The sequence below is a fragment of the Anser anser genome (genome assembly GCF_964211835.1).
Source record: "Anser anser genome assembly, chromosome: 12".
Taxonomy (NCBI): domain Eukaryota; kingdom Metazoa; phylum Chordata; class Aves; order Anseriformes; family Anatidae; genus Anser; species Anser anser.
The window spans coordinates 12692834-12716339 of NC_139733.1; the positions used below are offsets into that span (position 1 = coordinate 12692834).

The following is a 23506-nucleotide window of genomic DNA, read 5'->3' on the forward strand; positions in this document are numbered from 1 at the left end:
AGCCTAATTTCCATCCTGTTTGCCAGCGGAGAGCCTGCTGCGGGAAGCGCTTTCCGTCGCTCCTGGGTTCAGCGGGGCGGGGAGCTGCGGCCCCGCGCCTTTTCCTTGGGGCTGCGGGGAAGGTGTGAGCCGGCGAGGGGCACGTGGGGCTGGGGATGCTGCCGGAGAGGCTCTCGTGTGGGAACCAAGCCCTGAAACGCAAACGAAATGTCAGCGGGGAGTTCAGCAAACACTAAACTCGGGGTGGGGAGAGCGAGAGGGGTCTGAGTGTGTGTCGGCGAGGGCTGGTTTTGAAGGAAGGTATTTGCATGTGCTCTCCTCCGCTCCCAGCCCGGAGCTGGGTTTAGCTGGGTGCTGTTATCAGGAGCACCTCGCGCGGGGCAGCGAGAGGTCGTCCTCCAGCCCTGGAGGTGTTTGTGGGGGCAGGTTCGTGGGGGAGCGCCGAGCCTGGAATTTCCATCTCGGGGTGTTGATAGCTGAGACGTTGATTTAAAAAGAGAAGGAAAAAAAAAAAGAAAGCGTGGTTTTAGCTTTTCTCCTCCCTCCTGATCCAATGGATTACTTTCTCACGAAGCACATTATGCAACATAAAATGTAGTCGTTGAGTTCATGAGACGTTCTGCGTGTCCAGTTCTGCTGCCTGGGCGAGGTATTTAATATTTGATGCTGTCGGTGTGCTGTGCGTTATTTAGACCCTGGCTGTTCAGTGCTTAGCAGCTTCTCCTGGCCACTCAGGTGTGATTTACCCGTCGGGATAAAACCCCGGGGCAGCCCGGGTCTGCGGTAACGAGGGGCTGTCTGCAGGCCGGGGGCAGCGCTGGCGTTAAATAGGGGAGGCTGGATGCGGTCGGCGTTGCCCTTCTCCCCGGGGTGGCTGTGAATGGCAGCGGGTTTATTCTGCGTTACACACATCTGCTGCGAGGTGTTACTGCAGCGGGCGGCTTGGGGGAAACGATGGCTGCTGGACGTGTGGTGGGAGCGCAGCGGTTTGGGAGCTGCTGAGATGGGGTTGTGCGGGGTTTTGGAGTTTGCGGGGTTGTGACGCCTGGATGCAGGGCTGTGGAGAGAAGCCTGATGTGTGAGTAAACCTGCCTGCGAGCCCAGGTGCCCAGCGCTGGGCTCTTCTCTGCAGCCTAAAGCCCGGCTCCGCCAGGGCGCTGCGAGGGGCAGTGGTCCCAGAGAAACGTCAGCGTGGGGCCGATTGCGCTCTGGGGATGTAAAAGTTTGGGCCCCGGCGCTGCTGTGGAGTTGTGTCTGCTCTAGAGATGGAGTTGTGTGTCTGCAGAGAGGAAAAAGAAAAAGGAAACGAAACTCGGGGGTGGCTGAAGCCAGCACAAGAGGGAGGCACTGCGCGCACCCCGCAGAGCCCCGCGGCACCAGCCCGGCGCAGAGGTTTGGGCTGCAGCGTTCAGCTGGGGCGCGTTTGTCCCTGCGCTTCTGGGGAAGGGCTGGGAGCCGCTGGGATGGGGAATGTGGGGGTTGTGGAGCGCTGGGATGAGGAGAAGAGCACTGGGCCCTGGTGTTGTGGCCAGCCCGGGGCTGGAGCTGCTGCTGCAGCCTGTCCCCAACCTGCTGGGGACACCCTGGGTACGGCCACCCCGGGACCATCCCTCCGCAGCCTCCCCTGCGTGGGCTTTTCCTGCCACCGAGCCCTCTGTTTGGTGAGATTGATGGCTCCTTCCGTGTCCTCAGGCAGCTTCTCTCGTGCTGCTTTGTTGTTTTAGGGAGCAGGAAGGAAACAGCTATTTTCCTGGGGCCGCGAGGGGAGGGAGGATCAGCTGATCTCCGGCACGCTGCGGCTCTGGGAGCCTGGGCTTCCTCCCCACTGCGGCTCCTGGCAAAGCCCCGCTGCCTCCTCCCTGACTTTTTGGGCTCCCTGACAGCGGTCTGGAAAGGGATGAGCGCCCCGCGTCCTCCTCGGCCGTTGTAGGGCTGGTCCTCGCTCCTGAACAGGCCAGGGGTGGAGGGACGCGGTGGGTTAGCGTTGGTGTCGCCTTGCTCTGGTTGCTCGGGCAGGGAAGAAGGGCTTGTGCTGCCTAGCTGAGCTAAGAGGAAAATAAACAGAATTTGGGTCCGTATCCCCGGCACACAGGTGTTTTGTGGCCACTGCTCGGCCGGGGACGGCCACGGCACGGCGGGGAGGGACGCCCCGTCCTCCGCCCGCCCTTCCCTCAGCAGCCCCGGGCGGAGGCCGCGCATCGATTTGCCTGTCGGGGCCCCCCCGCCGACCGAATCAGCCCTGAGCGATGCTGATTGGGAAATAATTGCAATAATAATAGAGATATTTTGCTCCCGAGGAACGAGACGATACAAGCCGGGCGCCGAGCCAGGAGAGTTTTGAAGGGCAAAGCTGAGAAATCAATGGCTCGAGACCGCCGGAGCAGCTGGCGGGCTGGGGGACGCGGGGGCTACCGGGGGGTGAGCAGCGAGGGTGCCTCGGTGCATCCCGTGCCAGGGCGAGCACGGGGCTCCCGGGGGGCTTTGCAGTTCTCGCCCCGCTCCGCCGCCTCCCTCAGTCCCTCCTTCACCCACATTTGGCTCTGGTGAAGGCGCTGCCCCAGCCGATCCCCCACCAGACTGTGGCTGCGGCGCCGTGGCGCTGGGCACTTCTCTCGAACACTTTGGTTTTGCTCCGGAAAGGTGCGAACCATTTTGCTGACAGCTTTTTAGCTCCGTCAGAAGCAGTGAAGCCGTGAGCTGGGCGTGCTTCTCCATCCCCGCTGCCGATGGAGCGGTTTTGACCGATGCAATCTGCCCGAGACAATTTGTGCGCGTGCGGGGCAGGGTCTGGCCGCTGTGGTGCCGGCTGAGGGACGGGGCAGGTTTGGGGAGGTTCACAGCCACCTCTCCCGGGGCAAAACCCGGAGCCTGCATGGAATTGCCACCCCGAGGCAGCAGAATTGCCAGCCCGTGGCCGAGGCGCCGTAGCAGCGCGCTTCGGAGCCGGTTCGATTGCCTGGTGTGGGTGCCGCTGGAATCGGGGGCTGTTAGGAGCCGTGATCTAGATTAAGTGTCTCCTTGTTTTTTGCTTTATTATACCGATATAATTGAAGTTTCGATGTTCTCTGGCTCGCGGCAATGTAGGGCCTGGGACGAAAGCCTCGTTTGTGTTAATCTGTACAAATGGGTTTCGCTGAGTGGCAGCTCGTCGCCCCCGTCCCCTCGGTGCGCAGTCAGCGAGGAATCAGCGTCGTGGCCCCATGCAAGGGCTGGGTGTCAGTGTCAGGTCTGTGCCACCCGGTGAAACCTCCCCGAGCCTCTGCTCGTGGGCTGGGGGGGCACACGGCACCCCCAGCCCGTCCTCCTGCCACAGGGGTGCCGGGTCAGCCACCCAGGCTCCTGCATTGGGATTATTTGTGGGGAGGGGACGCGTTCCTGCGCGGGGCAGCTGGCGGTGGCCGGGCTCCTCGGCGGTGCCGGCCGCCCGCCCGCGCCGCATAGCTGGGATTTTTTGGCTGGAAGCACTGCCACCCCGCAGCCGTCCGGGGCAGCACGTGTGGGGCCAAAAATGCATCTCCAAAATCCCTCCCTGCTGCCCGGCCGTGCCGGCGGTGCGGAGCAGCCTGGTGCTGAGCGTGCTGAGCCGTCTCGGTAAAGGTTTCCCCCACGTGAACAGGAAAGCTGCATTTCCCCCGAGGCTGAGCGAAACCAGAGGCTTATCCTCGCTGGGTGCAAAGGTTTGGTAACCTGACACGTGCCCCAAGCAGCTCTCCCTGCTGCTGTCCCCCCCCGGCACGCTGGTGGCCCCCTCTCCAGCAGCACCCGGTGTCCCCAACCCCACCAACTGTGCCTCCCCCCCCCCTGCGGCAGCTGATGCCGCGGCCCCGCAGCTGCTCCTGCGTTTCTCGGGGTGGCTGAGCAGCCCCTGCACCTTCCCGGTGCAGGATGGAGCAGCTGATGCACGGACCCCGTTTTTAAAGCTCTCTCCCTCTTTTGGAAACCAGAGTGGGTGGCAGCTGCTGGCGCAGGGGAAGGCATGTGGAGGGGATGCAGGGGGGCCGGGCTCCCCCCGTGTGCCGCCTGCTGCCTCGGGGTGAGCCCAGGCCATGTGCAGGCTGTCCCCCCGTGGGGCTCGCTGTCCCCATGGGGCCCCCAGGCTGGATAAGGGATACTTTATGTCCTGCTCTGAGCTCGTCTGTGCGGTGTTTGGTGACGCTCCTGGCAGCTGTCACCTCCACCCTGGCGTGGCCGGGGCTGAGCAGGTCCTGCCTGGCCTCGGGGAGGTGTTGTGCACGGTGCAGAGACCCCACGGTGCAGGGACGCTGGCATCCTCCAGCATCTCCCCATCGCGTCCCGGGCAGAGCAGCCGCACGGGGCTGTTTGTGCAGGGCTCGCATCTCGCTGCCTCCTCCAGCAAGCGTCCGGAGCGCCGGGAGGGAAGGGGGAAGGCTTTGAAACGCGCTCCCGTACATAAGCCTTTCTTCGGCGACGCCTGTCAGCGCCGCGCGAGCCCCGTGGAACTGGAAAGGGTCCCCGTGAAAAGGCTGCGGAGTGTGTTTGAGGCAGATAAGTCCCTGCCTTTGAAGTGTGGCAGGCGGGCGAAAGCGCCCTCCTCTTGTAGCTGCTGCCAGCCACTGAGAATTAATCACAGCCGCGTGCAGATAAGAGCACAAAGCGGCGCGGAGCACTTCTCGTGCCAAGAGGAGGGGTCGGCGGGGTACCGCTCGGCACCGAGCGCCGGGGCTGGAAGCTCGGAGAGCCTGCGGTGGGAGGGCCCCGCTCAGGAGCTGCCTCTTCCCTGCGGGTGGAGGGCTCGCGAGTCGTCCCCACGCGGGGACGCGGGTGGCACCAGCTCGTCCCTGGGTCGCCACCGCCGTGCGCCCCGAGCGGGCGCTGCGGTCGTGCCGCCGTGCTTCGCCGCCCGCGTTGGGGCTCCTGCTGGTGCTCGTTAAATCCCAAAGCAGCTTTGGCATCTTCACGGCCGCTTTCCCTGCCCGGCTGCGCGTTCTCCCTCCCCACCTGGCGTTCCTGAGCTGCAGAGTCCCGTCCTGCGCCGCCGGCCCCTCCTGACCTGCTGCTAGCGCTGGGCGGCCGCCAGCCGGGGCTCGGCCGCTCGCAGCTGCTGCTCTTCATCCATCTCATCGCCCGTCTTTCCAAAACGTGGGCCAGGCAGACTCTCCTCTCCTCTCACCCACTGCCGGTGCCCGTAAGCACGCTGGGAGGTTTTCCCTGTCTCGTTTTGACAATGGTTGTGGCCACTCTCGGGGCACATTTGCCCCGGAGGGCACCTTGCCCGGGGAGCGGATGCGCTGCCGCGGGCTGAGCTGTCCCTCTGCCACCGTGACTCCCCCGGGGCCTTTCGTTTCCTTGCCTCTTGGGCTGGTTTCAGGTCCCAGCCTGCGGTCTCGTGGAGTTGTGCAGGACAAGGGACAGGCCATGTGGGCTGGGAGGAGGAAAAGTGGAAACAGATGAGAAAGTTCAGGGCGTCGAAGCGCAGCACATTTGGCCTCCGGCGCGCGTTTCTTCTGCCCACAATTGAATTTTCGGCGGTGAGTACAAGTCAGCAATCTCATTCTCGTGGTGTCCTCCACCCTCGAGTGGCTTGTTCCATCCGTTGGTGGCACGGTCTGACACGACGAGATGCTAGGTCCGCAGGCCAGAGGCTCTTTGCTCACGCTGGATGCGGGGTGGCCCTGGCAAAAGCGTTTGGGCACTCCAGCGGCGTGGTGGTGAAGGAGAGCTGAGCTTTGAGGTGGAGCTTCGGACTCGAGGCAGGAGCTGGGCTGCCCGGTGCTGCTGTCCCCGCACCTCAGCACGCCTTGTAGCCAGGTGGGGAGACCTTCTGGTTCCCCAAGCCAGCAGCTGTGTAGGGTCAGAGCTCCCCTTTTCCAGCTGAGACCACCCCCGGGAGCCCTCTCTGTGCCTTCCTGGGGACCTGCTCTTAAAACCTCTCCCCGTGCGGTGCCGCCCGGTGCAGCTTGCAGGGATGTTGGGCTGGTTCCGTGCCGCGTGGCCGTGGGGACGGTGTGCGCCCGTGTCCTGCAGGGCAGCCTCCAGCCCTGGTTTAAGACGGTTCCCCCAAGCAGCTAGCTTGTAATTTCTTGCCTCCAGTCTCCTCCAGGTGCTTAAGGAGACAGCAGCCCAACTCTGTGGGCTCTTCTTGCTTCTGTAGGGTGCCCCATTGCCACAGGGACTGGAAAAATCCCAGTCCGTGCCTCCTGCATCTCCATGTTGGTGGGGAGAGGCTGTGACCCCGCGGCTCCTTCCAGCCCCACGGGAAAGAAAAGCCCCATCCCGAAGCCTTCTCGCTGCCGGCTCGGCCGCAATCGCGTGAGGAAGCCGAGCTAGGACAGGAATCCGGAGTGAGAAATTAGCGCGGGTAATTATTAGTATTGGGTAATTATATCAGCGTCAGGATGAGGAGAAAGGTTAATAGATATGTATTTTTTTCCCTCGGTGGCTGTGTTTTCCCCTGGGTGGGAAGGGAAGCAGGGTGGGCAGGAAGGCACGTGCTTCCGAGGGGGCTGCTCTGATTAAAGCACATCCTCTCCCCCGGCCCTGCAGGTGGGCACGGCCGTGCGGGGAGGGCTGGGGAAGCCACCCCTGTGCCGGTAAGAGATGTCTCTGGGAAACCACCATGTTACGGCCCAAAGAACCCATGCCGACCCTCCCAAATCCTGTTTTCCTGCTCCCCAGCGCTGCAGCAGGTGCTGGAGGGGAGGATTCCCATGTGTGCGTGTGGGGTGGCCCCCAGGCCCCCTCCAGAGCACCCCGATGTGTTGGCCCCAGCCCTCTTGGACTACAGCCATTATTTTTAGGTCCTTCCTGGAGCCTCAAATTAACTAGAAGCGCATCGCGTCTGTTGTTCTTTTAATACGTCTCTTTCTTTTTCCCAGCACTGCGCAGCGCAATAACGTAATGGGGAAATTACCCCGCTAGTTAAAAATTACTGCCGGCGCAACATCCCCCCGTAGATCTATTTTAGGACCAGGGTAGAACTATATCGATTCCTCTGTGCCGCAGCTACGGCCTGTAAAAGGGCTGCAGAGGTGCGTTTGTCACCTTGCCATAGCACTCGCCCTCCGGAGAGCTGCCTCGGGCAGGGTTTTGTGGCGGGGAGGCTGCGAGCCGGGAGGGGGGTGACCCAAAAGGGGGGTGTGGGGAGGCAGGATTGGGCCCTGTCGGTAATGGGAAAATGCCCAGCGGGGTCCCGGTGAGGGGAACAGCAAGGACCGGGGGTTTCGGGTTGTGCCAAGGGCTCCAAAAAGTTGTGTCTGGCCCTGCGAGGCTGGCACCCGGGTCCCGAGGGGCGAGGGCGGCCCCTGAGCGCGCCGCCACGCTCCCTGGCTGCTCAGGGGTCTCTTTCTTAATTAAATACATTTGTTTTGTAAAACTGCCTAAAAATAATCCGGGGCTGGTGCGTGCAGGAGGCTGGCGGTGAATCAAAGGCGCCGCTCTAATTAAACGGGCCCCGGTTCGTTTGTGAGCCGCATACATTTCCATGCTAATCAGCCGCGCACCGGGATCCTGCTCTCCCGGCCCCGCAGCCTCGGATTGGGAACCGTGCAAACGCCGGCGTCTGGCCCTGCCGGGGGGCTGCGGGGTCGGGATCAAGGTGGGATGTGTTTTGGCAAGGTTGGGGGTCTCCGAAGCGGCAGAGCCTTGCCGGGGCTCGGCTCCTGCTCGGTGGGTGCCGCCGGCCCCGCGGTGCCTCCTAATGGGGTTAGCGCCAGTGCAGCGAGGAACCGGCCCGCTTGGGAAGCTGCTTAACGTGATTGTGAGCCCTAATGGGATCAGAGCCCCTGCCACGCTCCCGCTCGAGGAACAAAGGCGCTTTCTGAACCTCTGCTGACCCTCGGCTTCCTCAAGACCCTTTGGACTTCCCCAGCCACGAGCCTGAGCGTTTCCTTTGGTGGACGGGGAGATGTCAGCGCTCGGTGTGAGCTGCTGTCCTTACGGCCACGGCAAGGCTGGGCTCCTCTGTGGGGGCGTTTTGGGGTGGGGAGAGCGGGGTGGTGGGGAGTTGGGTGTAGTCGTGTGCGGGGTGAGGACTTTGGATGTGTGTAAACATGGGAACGGCGGCGACATGCAAAAAGGAGAGAGCAGAACTGCTGCCACTGAGACCTCCTGGAGAGGGCTGAGATGTTTGTGGTCTGCGCTGCTTTATGGTGGTGCGGTGGCCGTGGCTTGCCCCCAATACCCCTAAGGGGGTGCCTTCCCTGTTTCTCCCCCTCGGGGTGGGTGCGAGGCGTGCACGGGGCCGTGCTCACCCCCTCCGCTCTCCCCGCAGATCCTGGTGGACTTGCCGGCCGACAGGAAGCACCAGGCGCTGCAGTACGAAAACGTGGTGGCCCACGAGGGCAGCTCCATCCTGCGAGACCTGGTGCTGAGCCCCGACCGCCAGCACCTCTACGCCATGACCGAGAAGCAGGTAAGGGGAGGGGGCTGCAGCCCCTCGACTCGCCGGACCCCGCAGCCCAGGTTGCAGCCTGCGCCTGTCTGGGGGATGTTTTGGGGCAGCTCCCTGGTGGGGATCTGGCCCTTTCTGGAGTCGGTGGCTGCCCACGAGGCACCCAGTGGGGCAAAGCAGCACGGACAAGGGTGCCCTGAGCCTGAGACAGGTGAGCATGGAGCAGTGGGTGCTGTCCCTAAAGCCACCCCATTGCCACGTGCCCCTGTCCGTTCCCTGTGCGGGTGGCAGCCCCCAGACGCGTTGTGCATCTCTTCCCTGTGCTGCTTTCGCCCTGACGCCTGGTGCTGTGCTTCTCTCTCCGTCCTTTGGTGTCTCTCTTGGGGACAGACCCCACCAGCCCTGCCAGAAGGTTGCTCTCCTGCCGTTGCCTAATGGCTCGGCTCCCCAGGCTCTGGCCCCAGCTGCTGCCGAGCCGCCCAGTCACCTTTGTCCCCACGCCGCCTGGGGATATGCAGCTCCTCCCTGCTCCCCTGTGCAAAAACACCGCCCGGAGGCACCAGATCCCAGACACTGCCCTGCTGCTCCTCTCCTCCCCGTGGTCTGTGCCCCAGGCACTCATCATTAGCAGCAGCTGCTTGAAATCCCTGTCCCCTGAGGACTGAGGGCCGCCCGACCCTTCCAGCGAGCTGCTGCAAGGGCTGTGTTCCCTGCTGCGAGGCCATAAACCTCCTCTGCTCCGTCCCTCCCTCCCCGAGCAGGGATTTGCAGGTTAGCAGAAGCTCCTTGCCCCGAGCAGCTTTTTCCCTTCTGGGGTCGCTGCTTTTGCACCTTGGGGCCGAGGGGACGTTGGCTGGAGCCAGCACAGCTGGCGTGCCCTCAAACCTCAGCGTGCACGCCTCCGTCCGTGCCTGTGCTACCCCAAATTCGCAGCCCTCCAGAGGTGCAAACCTGACCCAAATCAGGCACGGGCACACAACCGCTGTCCCGGCAGCGCGGTCGAGGCTCGTGATGAGTTTTAGCTGGCTGTACGGGGGATCGCGTGATCCCAGGCTCGCCGGAGAGCTTGCTGCTCCGAGTTAATCCATCAAAGGGCTGCCAGGCGCCGGGGCGGGGGAAGCAGGATCCTGCTGCGTCAGGGCTTTGTGCCGAGCGGCGGTGGCAGGTTTGGGAGGCATGGGGCCGGGCTGGCTGGGCGCTCACAGCCTCGCCACGCTCTGGTCCTGTCTCCTTCCCACACGCTGCCTGGGTGGCGGAGGAAGAGGAAGAAGAGGAGGAGGAGGGAGCTGAGATCAACACCGGCAGCTCCATGCTTGTTCTCCAAGGAGCAGGGGACCCAAGGGGCTGTTTTTGAGGTCCCATCACCAACCTGTGCCGGTGGCCCGGTTCCCCAGCCCTTCCTTTTGGGCAGCCTTGCTGCAGGCAGCGCTGTTCTTGCCCAGGAAATGCTGGGGACGTCCGGGTGGCCGTGAGTCCCATCAGCTCCCTGCCTGCCTGCCCAGAGAGGGGCACACGGGTGGGACGGTGGCTGGAACACGGCAGGTCTCCTGGCCGCTCGCCCGCGGGGTTGGAAGGGAGGAGGATGCTGGAGAGCGGCCTCGCGTTCGTCTAGACAGCCCCGCGGGGACAGCGGAGCCTTTCCCCTCCTCCTCCCAGTTCCTGTCTCTGGTTTCTGCTGTGCTGCAGGAAACCTGAGGCTTTGCAGGTGAGGCAGAGAGGGGATTTGGGTTCCAGAATTTGAGGCTAGGGCAGTGCCAGGCCACGTCACGCTGAGCCCATCCCCTGGCCTGGCAGGACGGAGGAGGGGTCCCTGGCTGAGACTGTGCCCCTTTTCTCGGGTGGCAGAGGTTGTTTTAGGAATGCTACTGAGCGAGTCCTGCCCCACGGGAACAGGGGGGAAACTGAGGCACAGAAATGGTGCGGGTAGCTTCCCGAGCCCCTGCCCCATCCCCCTGCTTCTCCTCCCTGCTCCTTAATAAAAGCCGCTCTTTTCCCTACGACAGCGTGGCGTTATCAGAGTGCTGCTGGAAAGTAATTAAATGAACAGTTGTAACAGAGCTCGAAGGGCTCGGAGAACGAGGGGGTTTTAATCAAATGTGGAGGAGCAATTAATAAAGGAGCTGTAACCCTTTTGGAGCGGGGCTGCCAGCCATGGGGGTGTGCAGGAGGAGCTGGGAGCTGGGGCTGAGCCGTTCCCTAAACTCTGCAAAGAAAGGTTTCCCCGTCTGGGCCAGCCAGGAGATGTTGTCCATGCAGAGCTCCCAGACTCAGCAATGTGATGTCCAAACCTTTCCCTGCTTGGATCTGCGTCCTTTTGAGCCCGGCGAGCAGGAGGGATGCCGGGCAGCGTCACCCCTTGCTGTCCCTGCTGTGCCCAGCAGCCCGTCCCCTGCTTCACTCCCTGCCTTGTCCCGCAGGTGACGCGGGTGCCGGTGGAGAGCTGCGAGCAGTACGAGAGCTGCGAGCTGTGCCTGGGCTCCCGGGACCCCCACTGTGGCTGGTGCGTCCTGCACAACATGTGAGTACCTCAGGCCGGTCCCACAGCCCCAGAGATTTGTAAACCGTGTCCAGCACCACCACTAGCCCGGTCCTCGCACCCAGCCGTGGGGTCTGGAGCCCCCCGAGGGGCTTCTTACGGCCGTGCCAGCTCCTCGCCTCCTCCCACTTCAGCCAGCACCGTATGGCGCACGCACGGTTTGCTCTCCCTCTCCGTTTTGCCTGCTGTCTAATTAAAACGCCTCCCGTAATGAAATAATATTGCGGAAAGCACGAAGAGCAGCGGGAGGGAGTTGTTTGCTCTGTGAGGACAGGCGAGGCGCCCGGGGTGGGAGGTGATGGAGCGTGGCGGGCTGTGAACGTGCGCGCTGGGCACGGCGGCTGCGGGGCGAGATGCGAGGGGTGTGAGCACGGCCGTGCGGGGCGGGGGTGCTGGCACGAGGGGAAAACTGAGCTCCTAGCCCTACCTTGAGCATTCGAGGTCCCTAGCCGGACACGACGTCCCGCAGCAGGGTGTCTCACAGCCTGTTCGTTGTCTGCTCACCGCCGCGTTTCGTCCCCCCCGCAGATGCTCGCGCAAGGACCGGTGCGAGCGGGCGGACGAGCCGCAGCGCTTCGCCTCCGACCTGCGGCAGTGCGTGCAGCTCACCGTCCAGCCCAAGAACATCTCGGTCACCATGTCGGAGGTCCCGGTAAGCACCCCTGCTGCCCAGGCAGTTGCCGAACCGGGCGGGCAGCAATTAAAATAAATAACGAGGGTACAACAAAGAGGGAGGAAAGGGAAGAGAGGTCTGATACAAATAAAGTGGAGCAAAGTGCAGGGGATTGATGAGGGCTGGCCTATTGCTGGATGGAGGTAATAGAGCGGCTGATTATTATTCAGAAAAGACATAGCGGAGCAATAAATATTTCTCCGTAATATAAATAACAACATCACAAGTGCCATGTGTAGGCCAGGGATCCATCTAGCTCGATATCCTGTCTCTGACAGCGGCCAGTAGTGGATATTTTGGGATGAGGCTTAGATGCACAGCCCTGTCTGTGCAGAGAGGATGATGTACTTCCACCAAGTATTTTCCGGGCCATTAGCACTGTAAAGAGAATGCGAAACAGCATATACTAGCAATAAACTCTCAAAAACTGCCAGGTCTGGATGTCTGGCACTCAGGAGTCCTGAAGGAGATGGCCAGAGCATTCCTTGGCTTGCAGAAGTGGCTTTGCAATAAATAAAGTCCAGGCAAGAAAGGAGGTGCTTGTTTTCCTGCCCAGATGCAGAAAGGGCACAGGGGATGGCCAAATGGTTACAGTTGGCTTGATTTGACACTGGGTCGAGGAAAAACTAGTGGAAAAATACAATGCAAGATACAAGTGATAAAGAATCAAAGATGGGAATGTAATTAATGCCAGTCCATGTGGTTTTCTGTCAAACAAACCACATTTTGTGCTTTGATGAAATTACGACTCGAATTAGAAGAGGGACTGCGGGGATGTGATGTCTTTAGCCTTCTACAAGGCGTTTGACTCGGTACAACACAACATCCTGATTAAAAATTAGCATTATGCAATATTGATAAAGCACGTGTTAAGTGGATTAAGAACTGGCTCCGTGACAGATCTCCGAGTCGCTGTCAGAGGGGAATTGTCACTGAGCGGCAACGTTCTGCAAGCGCTTCTGCGGGGATCGGAGGGCGGCTCGGCCGCCCTTCGCGCTGTCGTTGGGAACGTGGAAATAAACGTGGGGGCGCTGCTGGTGAGATCCACAGGGGACACGAGGGGTGCCGCGCTACGTGGCGCCGGGGATGCGATCCCCACGCCGAGCTGTGGGGTTGGAGCGGGGCTGGTGTAGCAGAGGGAGTGGGTTTGGTGCCGATACCTCAAAACCAGAGTGAGACCTCGAGGAGGAAGGTCGGCTTTCGAGAGGTGTCCTGGAAAGCGGTGCCTTTGGACGGGATCCCGGGGCCGCGCGGTGTCCTCGGTGCGCTGCTGTGTCAGGAAGGGCTCCCGGGGGCAGGCTGCGAGCCGGGAGGGGTTTTGAGCTCGTCGCTTTTCAGCTCTTTGTGGTTATTTCTGTGCCTGCCGGCTGGGCGCAACGCGGGGGTCCGGTGTGATCGACACCAGGACGTGGCACTCGGGCCGGAGCGAGTGTTTAAAGGAGCAGGCTGAACCCTTTGGTAAACATCATGTAAATGAGCTGGAGGCTGGCGAAAATGCCTTCCAGTGCGAGGCTTCCAGAGCTCAATCTGCTTAGCTTATCAAAAAGAAGATTAAGAGGTGACTTGATTACAGAGTATAAGTGCCTTTACAAGGAGCAAATATCAGGGACTAAAGGGCTTTTTAATCTATCAAGGAAAGGCATAACAAGAACTAATGGCTGGAAGCTGAGAAAAATTCAAATGAGAAATAAGGCGAGCGTTTTGTAAAGCGAGAACTGCTGACCCCGGCGATGAATTTGCAAAGGAAGAGGTGGATTCCTCCCCTCTTGATGTCTGCAGAAGTGGATGCCTTTCTCTGAAATATGCTTTAGCCAAACACTGGGCTTGGTCTCTGTAGGGAGGTGAGGCGTGATGGTTTGTGGTGCAGGAGAGGGCAGAGGATGTCAGGCTGTGATTCGTTCCCTCTTTAACCCATTTAATTCTGTGCTCTTGGCTTGCCTGGGGAGGTCCTGGAGGTGGGTGGTGCTTGCCTGGGGCAGGTCTCCCCAGCACGTGTGGCTGAGGGAGGTGGGATCGCACCCCCGTGGTCTTTTCCGTTGGCTGGGTTTGCTCATCGCAGCCACAAAGGAGTCCTTTCGGTAGCTTCCTGGGGCAATGCTTTGCCTTCTCTCTCCCCAGCTGGTCCTGCAGGCCTGGAACGTCCCAGACCTCTCGGCAGGAGTCAACTGCTCCTTCGAAGACTTCACCGAGTCCGAGAGCCGCATCGAGGACGGGAGGATCTACTGCAGCTCTCCCTCTGCCAAGGACGTCATCCCCATCACCAGGGGCCGCGGTGAGCTCGGCTCTCTTGGGCGTGGGGTTGGAAGAAAGCCCAAGGCCAACCTTGTCCTGGCGGCTGCCCCGTAGCCAGGCACCGAGGAGGGCAGCCCTCCCGTGACAGTGATCCCCGGGCTCCGAGCAGGATTCTTGGGGTGTAGGAGGAAAAGGACTTTGCTGCTTCTTGAGGAGCGGTGTTGTCCTTGAGCTCCTCGCTCTCTTCCAAGCCATGGCACAGCTACATGCTGGCACTACAATGGTTTGTGCAGCAGTCCTGCTAATTATGGGGCACCCTGGCCTCGTTCCCCAGCTGTGGGCCATTTCTGGGCAGAGGTACTGCACCTATCCACAGACTTTAGGATGCTGATGCCCCCTAAACTGTTAAGTTCCCCTCCAGCACCACTGGCGTACTTCAGGACAGCTGCCTCCATGCTGACGGCTGCAGTTCGCTGGAGGGGCTTGGTGCTGTGCCTGTGCCTTGCTGACCCGTTTGGTGGCTGGGTGGGTGGGGGTGGGCACCCTCCTCGTATTTCCAGATCTGGAGGTTTAGTTAGTTGACTGGGATGAGCGGAGTTGTTGCCCAGATCCTTCCAGCCCATCACAAGCCTTGGGCTGAATGCTCGGCTGCGCACCGTGTCCTTTCTCATGCCCTTCTCTGCCTTGGTCTCTCCCAGGGGACAAGCGAGTGGTGAAGCTCTACCTGAAATCTAAAGAGACGGGGAAGAAATTTGCCTCTGTGGATTTTGTGTTCTACAACTGCAGCGTCCATCAGTCGTAAGTGACCTGGGCTTCGTGAGTGTGCTCTGGGGACAGATTGGCTGGACAGCGTGAGCCTTGGGCAGAGGGAGACCTCGGTTTGTGGGTGCTGATGCTGCAAGAAGAAAGGAGAGTGGAGTGTGGCGGTACCGGCAGTGAGGAACCTCCTCCTCCTGCCCTTGTAAGCTGGGACAGTGACCAGAGAGCCCACAGCTGGTTTGGGCATGTGGGAACACGCAGCATCAGGGCCTGAACCTCGCTTAAGAGCAGGGCTTTCGGGTCGAAAAAGCGAATTTACTGCATTGCAGGCTGTAGCAGTCCATGTGACTGCAAATGCCAAGCGTCTTGTTATCCCTGGAAACAGTTAACAGGGGCGACTTGGCTATGCAGAAGGAGAGCCCGTGTTCTCCTCCGAGGGTACCTGCTTCCAGCCATGTGGAGAGGGAGCTGGGAAGTCCCAGCAGCGCCGCGTGGACCCTGCTGCGTGTCGTGGGGCCTTTACCCGAGAACTGCCTCGCTGGAAGCGATTGTGAATCTGCTTTCTCGTCAGGCTGCCTTGAAACCTACTTCAAGTGCGGGTTTTTAGGCGGTCTGAGATGTGCACGGGATAAAGCAGGAGGTGTGGATTATTGACGTGCTGTCTAAGCACGGTGGCTGAAGTCTCTAGGAGCGAGCTGCTGATGAGGAGCTGTGGGCAGCGTGCTCGGGGAGAGGGCTGCGCCGGGGAACGCTAGAAAAGATGCTGGGATGTGTTCGGGCAAAGGATTTGGAGCTGGAGAATGCGAGCAATTTCCTTCTCCTGCCAGCAAACTCCCACGGATGGTGGCACTCGGGCTGATCAGTAATTATAGATAAGCAAATGCGGAGTGATCTCTTTGGGACAGCTTTTTGCCGAGGATCTAGCCTGGCTTAGGAGGCTGTGTTCGGCGAGCGAGCTGTGGTTCCCACGTGGATCAGGGGAAGGCAGGTGAGATGCGGGCACCCCAGCCGGGTGCGTGCAGGGAGGCCTGCCTCCGAAAGGCCCAGGGACATCGAGGTGAGAAAGCAAAATGAAGCTGTCGCCACTCCACTGGGGCCCTGCAAGCCTTGTGCATTGCAGCCCCTGGGTTTCTGCCCTGCCTGCGCCGGTGCAAGCAGCAGGATTTTCTCCAGGGAGCGCTGCGGCGGCGAGGAGGGGGAGCGAGGGAGGAGGGAGTTTGCAAACTTGACTTTCGCACTCACCTTGCCTCCCGAGCTGAGCTTTGTCTCCCTTCACGTTGTGTGGTTTCAATAACATGAGCTCAGCTTTGGCTCAGGGTGGCTGCATGTCATTATTTTGCAAATCAGGAAGCAGATGCGACTTTTATTTTTCTAAACGATAGAAACGAGACTTTTAAGTACGAGGAGGATCGGATTAGCCCAATGAGGGCCACAGCGTTTTGGTCCAGCGGGAAGGGCTGGGGAGGGAATTGGCATTTTATTTTATGTGCCTGACATAGGAGCAAAAAACCAACCCCCCTCTTCCCCAACAAACCTACAACAAAGAGCCCTGACTGATTTATTACCGCGTTGATGTTTAATTTTGGATGCATTATTTAAAAAGGCTAATTATGGATGCATTAATATTTATGGGCTCCGGTTGGAGCTGATAGAAAAGTCCACGTTCTAGGCTGGTGAACATTATTATTATTTTCTTTACGTCAAGAATTTTAGGGTTTGGAGGCAGTTTTAACTATGTGACCTGCAGTCGAATCATACCCAAAGAACACGACAATCTTGAGGGTGATGCAATACTTTTAAATACCATTTGCAGACAGGCGTCTTTAATGGATCTCTTCGGAGTTAATAGCCTTTCAGATCCAGGTTTCATATTTTGCGGAGGAAAATCTATAAGTCAGCCTGATAAATTCTGTATTAGGAACAATGTGCTTTTCCACGAGGCTAATGTTTTTCCTGTGGAGTTCTCTGATGACCGTGCATTATGTTTTCGTTTTACATTCGGGCAGCTTTGCTTGGGTTGGGAGCCAGAGGCCCGCACGTCGAAATCATTCCTCAGCCGAGGATGAAACATTTAGGTGAGATTTTCAAACTGCTGGGGAAAGATAGAGGAATTGCAAGGCAGCTCTTCTGCTGGTGTAAGCCGGAGCAGCTCCTGGGGAGCTGATGCTCCTCCACCTGTGTGGCTTTGGGTCTGACCCCTACGGTTTTCAGCAAATGCCTGTAAAGGCATCTGCAAAATGCACACTGCCTTTTGGTGGCTGCGGGTCGGATGCTGTGCAAGCGTCCCAGGTCTCTGCTCCTTACAGCCTCGCACGACTCTCTCCCCGTGCGTTTCCAAGGCGGAAGGTCCTGAGGGTTTGTTCCAGGCTCCTTCCCGCAACTCGCAGTGCCTTTCAGGCTTTCATCAGGTGCCTCTTCTTTCTCTGATTTTCCCTTTCTCATACCTGCAGCCTGAAATTCTTAGTACAGACTCAGATGCCCAGGATAGCGCTTGTTTTGGGTTGCCTGATTGATATGCCTTGTGGTTTTCAGGGAGCGAGCAGGCGCCGTGCCCCTTTACAGGACACTTCCAGCTGGCTGCTTGCAACAAGGGATCCCTTTGGCTCCAGCCTCTTCAGCAGGGAGGTGATGCCGTGACTTCGGACTGTTTTCAGTCCCCTTTTTCTGGGAGCTGGGCTGATGTGGGCGATCCCCAGGTGACGCAGAAAGGGTGTAAATCACAACAAATGGTGTAACAACACGGAGAGGGGTGTGCTGGGGGTACCAGGCGCTGCACCAGGGCTGCTCCAGCTCCTCCTGCAGAAAAGCCCCGCAGCAGGGCCGCGTCCTAGCTCTGCTGGATTCGAGGGGAGAGCGGGGAGGCAGAGCTTGTTGTGACTGAGAAATGAGCAAGGTTTGTTTGTGATGAAAACAAATCGTTTCCTGTTAAGAGCGACGAGGACAAGGCCTGCGCCCGGCTCCTGCTGCAGCCTGCGAGGAGGCGGAGATGCAGCCAAGGAGGCAGGTGGGGGTTTGTCTCACTGAGCCTTTCTTTGGAGGCAGGGCATCTCACAGCAGGCAGGAACTTCAGCAGGCTTTTGAGGCCACAGGGTGTTTGAGGATGGGTAAAACTATTGTATGATGAGGCAGGGAGGGATCTGGTCGCAAACACCGGTTGCTCCATGCACAGGGGGTGTGCATGGGTCAGGGGCATTGGCTGATTGGGGTCAGACGCTCCTGAATTCCTCAGCAGGGGGATTTTTGCTAAAGGTTGGCGGGACGATGTGGAGAGTGCTGGATCTGCACCGAGACCCCTGTCACCAGCTCATGCCCTATGGAGCATGTGGAGTGCTCCTGTGCATGCAAGGACAGCGCATCGTGTCCTTGGGGGGAAGGCTTTCCTCCTGCTCTGGGTCACCTGGAAAGCTCCTCTGGGGCTCAGGCACATTTTTTTCCAGGTTGTGACATTTGGGGTATTTTTCTCCAGGTTTTGGGTCTTTTTCTCCTGAAGGTTTGTGCATCGGGGAGGGGGTTGCTGGTGGAGCCACCATCTGCATTGAACGGAGAAGAGGAAACCTGGAGTTCAGTGCAGAAAACTGGGTCCTTTGCAGAGAGGGATGCGGGAGGGTATCCACAAGCTCGCGGGGCTGCCCCTGTGGGCTTGGGATGGGGAGCACTGGGCTGGAGGCCTGCGTGGTTCCCTCGGGGGCTTCCTATGGGGCATTGATCAGGCGCATGCGATTGAAGACCACTCGGCAGCTTTGATAGTCTAATGAATCAGCCTGTGTCCGGAGTGCCTGTGTGCAGATGTGGAGGTTGTCTTTGTAAGCATTAAGCTCCCTCTTCAAAGCATTCTCTGGGAAATGAATCCCCTTTAAAGATAAAGCCGGGATGCCAGGCTCCCCGCCTGCCTCCAGCGTGAGGTGGGTGAATGGGAAATCCCCCTGCGAAGCCAGAGAACAATTGCAGGGCGAGGGCGGGGAGCACGAGGAGAGGGGAATTCCTCGGATATGAGAGCTGCAGAGCTGGGGGCCCCAGGGGAGCCTGCGTGGGGCTGGCACAGAGCCCCCTCGTCCAGCCCCTGCCTCCGACAGCCACCCTACCCAGCTGTTTCCAAGGACAGCCGAGACGCGGTTCTTCCCACTGCTCCCACGCCTGCTGTCTGGGTTTTGCTTCCTGAAATTCAGGTTCTTAACCGCTGCTGGGGTTCGTCTTTTTGGTCCTGGGGGGCTGGCAAGCAGAGGCGACAGGGAGGACGCGAGCACTGGCGCTTGTGTGATGCTGTGGTGTGCTTGGCCCATCACCAAAATGCCCCTGGCACGTGGGGAGAGGCAAACCCACGGCCACGAGCAGCGTGGAAGCAAAACCCGGGCGGTGGCACAGGCAAAGGAGAAAAATCCCAGGTGGGGGTGACTGATGCTGAGAGAGGGGAGCCGGGCAGACTTGAAATTGGTGCCGACGGATGGCTGTGCCTTGCTTGTGCACATCCACGGGGTAACGGTGGTACTGCCCTCGTGGCTGTGCCAGTTGTGGTGCCGGGGTGCTGAGTGTCTCCAAGGGTGCTGAGCATCTTGAGCAGTGTGCAGACATCTGTCCTGGCTGGAGAGATGCGACTGCTGCGTTCGAGTAGGGCGGCCCCGTCGCACAGGTCGGGCTGGCCCTATAAGTCTCCATTAGGCAAATGGGATTTTAATGCCTTGCTCAGGGGCTGGGAGCAGCGGGGCTGCTCTCCTTGCCCGCCTGCCATGCCGCAGAGCCCGCCGGCCGGTCGCTTTGTCCCAGCTGCTTGGTGGCAGCGTGGGACGGTGCCAGCCTTGTTACCAGGCTCCTGTCCGGCCGGGCTGCCTGCGGCGCGCTCGGTAGCTGCTTGCAAAGCCAGGGCTGCTGATTTCCAGATGCTTGCAGATGCTTTCTCCTCCACGGCAAGGACAGATGGCTGCAGGCAGCTCACTGAGCGTATCCGTGTTTTACCACCTCTGAGCTGCGAGGCGGTAACAGATCTGCGCCTGTTCCTAGGCTAGGGCGGGTGGGAAACCTTGTAGGATCTCACCAGAGACTGCTCGGGATAACCTCTGTTAGGTCACGATCGCTGTGAGCGAGGAGGAGGGCTGGTACAGCCTGGTGGGGTGTTTCAAATGAGTTACTCTGGAAGAGTTTAAAACTCAGGGTCCGATTCTGCAAGCTCTAGGCCGGGAGATGTGCAGACACAGTGGGTTTCCTGTGCCCAAGCCTTGCGCCTGTGAGCAGGACCCCGAGCAAAACCCATCACAGCAGGGATGGAAAAGCCCCCCAGAAAAGGGAGGGCAGCAAGTTGGTGGTTTGAGGTGGGCGGAGAGGACTGGAGGGAGGTGAGAGCGGATCTCCTGCTGTGGGTCTGCCTCGTGCCGGGGGTCCGGGTAGGGGCTGGGGGCACTGGCTGCCTGCTCCTGCTGCCCTTCCAGCTTCCCCCTCTCCCTGGGGCAAAACGATGGATATAGAGCCCCAAGTGCTGCAGCTCGGCCCCGCACCCCGTGCAGCTGCTTCTCCAGATGCAGGCTGTGCTGGAGCTGGGTATTCACTAAGGACGCATCCTCCTTGCTAGGAGAAGGTCTGAGGAGCAGCCCGGGGGCTCGTGGGCGGTCTGTGGCGAGTGCACGCAGATGCTGTTTACACCAGCGCCGTGTTCGTCGTTCCCCTCTCGGTGGCCCTCCCTCGTTCTGCACTGGGTGCTGCTGAACTCGGCCCATCTCATCTCCCTGCAATTTGTGCCGTGTCCTTCCCCCAAAAACACGCTGCTCCATGGCAATAGCCCCATCATGAGTGCACACATCCCAGCCCTCAGCACAGGATTATTCCCCTGCCTTGCTGCTTCTCCAAAGGCCACTTGCGAGGTGGATGGAGCTGGTGGGGTTCACCTTTAGCCAACCTCTCCTTCCCGTCTCTCCCTCCCTCCCTTGTTTGCTCGCCCAGCCTTATCTCGCTCCTGCGGATGCCGGTTTTGTTTTCTGCCTCTCCCTCTCCGCTCGGAGCACTGGAGAGCCCTCGGCTCTTTCAGGCCGGAGATAAGGGAAGCGAAGCGGCCGCGTTCCCAGGCCGGCTGGATGCCGATGCGGTGGCGAGGCACGCGTGGCACGCCTGGGGCTGGGAGCTGGGAAGGGCGGGGGGCGGTGAGCCTGCTCCCCGCTGGCTTCTCTGACCAGGAGATAGCTGCAGCGACCAAGAGAGAGCTGTGGCATTGCTGGGGCTGCCGGAGCTCGGTTTGGAAAAGCAAGGGGACAGCACCGGGAGACCTCGAGCCAGCCTGGCGGTGAGCTGGGGGCGAGCACCGACACTGCGGGCAGGCTCCGGTGCTGCCCCCAGCCTGCCCAGAGCTGTGCTGTCCCCTTGCTGCTGGTGGGGAGCCGCCTGCCGGCTCTTTCTGGGGGCGGATTTATGGCAGGCAGCAAGCCCGGGCTTGTTTCAGGATGGGGAATCTGTGCACAGAGCGATCCCGAAATCCTGGAGCGGTTACAGCTCCTCGCGCACAAGGGTGTGAGGAGGGAGGGGAGCACAGCCAAGGTGCCCCCCCCCTTTTTCCTGCCCTCCCTGCGGGCTTCGCCTCTGCCTGGTCCCTGTAAGGGCTCGGGGGGAGGCATTGGGGACGAGGGGAGCAAACTGAGGGTCCCCAGGGGTCCGTGTATCGGTGCTGTGCCTGGCCGGGCCGCTCGCCCTGCCTCGCTTCGGGGAGGGGGGGGGGGGGCTTCAGCACACGCGGGAGAAACTCCCCCTAATTATCAGGAGTGATGAAAGCCTCTTAGGCAAGAAGTGACGAGGGAGAAGTGCCTGACCGTGGGAAGGAGAGAGACAGCACAGATGGCACCGTGCTGCCGAGCAGCCTGCTCCCGCGTGGGGAACAGGCCGCGGGGACAAATGGCTGCCCGGGGACAGCCCCGGCCCCTCCACGGGGCCTGACCTTGGAGCTCGGCCTGTCCTGCAGCAGGGCCGGGCCCGTGGCCCCTGGCTCTGGGGGGTGAATTCTTTTTTTAAATATTTTTATTTTATTTTTTGGTTTCTTGGCCTCTAGACTGTGCTCCCTGGGATGACGGGCCTTAGGTGCTGTGGGGCCAGAGGTGTGTGTGAGCGCACTTATGGTGGCTCTTTGAAAATCGTCTCTGAAAATTATCGCTTTAAAAGCGGCCCGGTCGGTTAGAAGCAGCCAGCAGGGAGTGAGTTAGGAGGTGGAGGTGTCCCGCATGGCACCGGGTGGCATGTATGGGACTCGGGGCCTCTCTTCAGGACCCCAAAGGCCTCGTGGCTGGGAACCCCGCCGGCGTGCAGCAGCTCACCCCTGCTGCTTGTGTGCCTCTGCTGAATGGCCTCGGTGGTGGCTGCGCTTCCCCGAGGATTAACCCTGCTTTCCCTGCCCCGCTGCCCCCACGTCCCGCATTTACCTGCCCCCCCAGGTTGTGCTTGAGCCCTTTAGGGCGAGGACCAGGGGTAGGAGCGGTCCTTTTGTGTCCCCCGCGCCTCCCCCCTGCACCTCCCTCCATCAAAGCAACCGGAGATAGGAGGCTACGGCTGTGCTTTTAAGTCGAATCTCTGCAGCTGAAATAAAATTGCATATATTTGCATAAGGAGCATCTCAATTAGCATATTTGTGGGTAAAGCTAAAAGGGCTGTTCATTTGGAAGTGAAAATGTGAGCGAAACATGGAAATGACTTCCAGCCCCCTTTACAAGCAGCTTAATTAAATATTTCCTTAGCGTGTGTGCATGGATTTAGGAAGCTATCGCTGTGGATGTAGCAGGGTGTGAAGCCCCCCGGGCGGGGAGCTGTGGCCCCACAAAGCCCCACGCGTGCCTGGGCACCCCGAGCTGTCCCCACACCTTTGAAGGATGGAGGGACAGGGATTTGGGGTGCCCATCCCGGAGTTCCTATGCAGGAAGAGGGAGACATTTCGGGTGGGAGGCACGTGCACACGCTGCCGCAAAGGGCTGGGGACGAGGGGGCCGGGGAGCGGGTCACACACGGCGCATTGTGCGCGGCTGAAAGGCACCACAGTCCCGAGACATTAATCTGACCCAACCTTTAGCCACTTCTCATTCTCCTCTCAATGAGCGTGCATTAAGCCGGCTCTTCCGCCCCCTCTCCCCGCAGCGGAGAGCCCTTGTTCTGCCTGCTCGTGCTAGAGTTGCCTTTCATCGCGGCAAAATCCAGCTCCCAAAGCTGCAGCGCGGCCCCTTCCCGGGCTGGTGGGGAGGGATGGGCTCAGCTCCACCAAGCAGGGCGAGCGTGGTGGGTGCTGGGGGAAGGATGAAGCACCCCTGTGGTGTTGCTGAGCCTGGGTAGCAAAGCCCTGGGTGCACAGCTCTCTGCCATCCCTTGGGGCTGGGGGGAGAGAGGCCTTGAATCCCCTCCTTTACACACCGGCCGACCTCGTGGTGCTGTGTAGTCCCCATGCAGGATCGGCCCTGGTGCTGCCACGGGGTTTGGCCCCTGCTGCTGCCACCTAACGCTGCCTGCTTCGCTCTCTCCGCAGCTGCCTGTCCTGCGTGAACGGCTCCTTCCCCTGCCACTGGTGCAAATACCGGCACATCTGCACCCACAACGCCGCCGACTGCTCCTTCCTGGAGGGGCGCGTCAAGCTCTCCGAGGTAAGGCGACCCACCTCTGCTCTCCTCTCCTTGTCCTGTCGTGACCCCTTGCCCCGCAGGGATGGTTTTAGCAGAGGAAAAGCGTTTTCCAAATCTTTCCCACCGCCTCATTTCCCACGCAGGCCGTGTCCGCGGTGCTGGGCTTGCCTGGGAAGCAAGGAGGGAGTTGTGGGAAGAGCTGGGGGGCTGCCTGCTGGCGGGGAGAGGCTGTACGAGCTGGGAAGTGTCATTGCAGAGGCTGTTTGGGAATCTGGGCTAAGTCAGAAAGCACTTTAGGCTGAGTGAAGTGAAAAACAAAGGCAGAGACGCTTAAGCATTTTCCTTTGATGTTTTTGAAGGGAGCAAGCTTGAATTGTCATTGCAGA

At 60.2% G+C, this 23506-nt stretch overlaps 1 protein-coding gene across 5 annotated transcripts in view; it reads left to right on the forward strand.

Annotated features, from left to right (window-relative positions):
- The window catches only part of PLXNA1 (plexin A1), a 108628-nt gene that overhangs the window by 33974 nt on the left and 51148 nt on the right, over nucleotides 1–23506 (forward strand). For all 5 annotated transcript variants that reach the window (XM_083795399.1, XM_083795403.1, XM_083795401.1 and 2 more), the window contains exons 4-9: nucleotides 8231–8371; nucleotides 10768–10868; nucleotides 11415–11538; nucleotides 13678–13831; nucleotides 14490–14589; nucleotides 23027–23141. In XM_083795399.1, the coding sequence (XP_083651525.1) occupies nucleotides 8231–8371; nucleotides 10768–10868; nucleotides 11415–11538; nucleotides 13678–13831; nucleotides 14490–14589; nucleotides 23027–23141 (735 nt within the window). The remainder of the gene's footprint in view (nucleotides 1–8230; nucleotides 8372–10767; nucleotides 10869–11414; nucleotides 11539–13677; nucleotides 13832–14489; nucleotides 14590–23026; nucleotides 23142–23506) is intronic.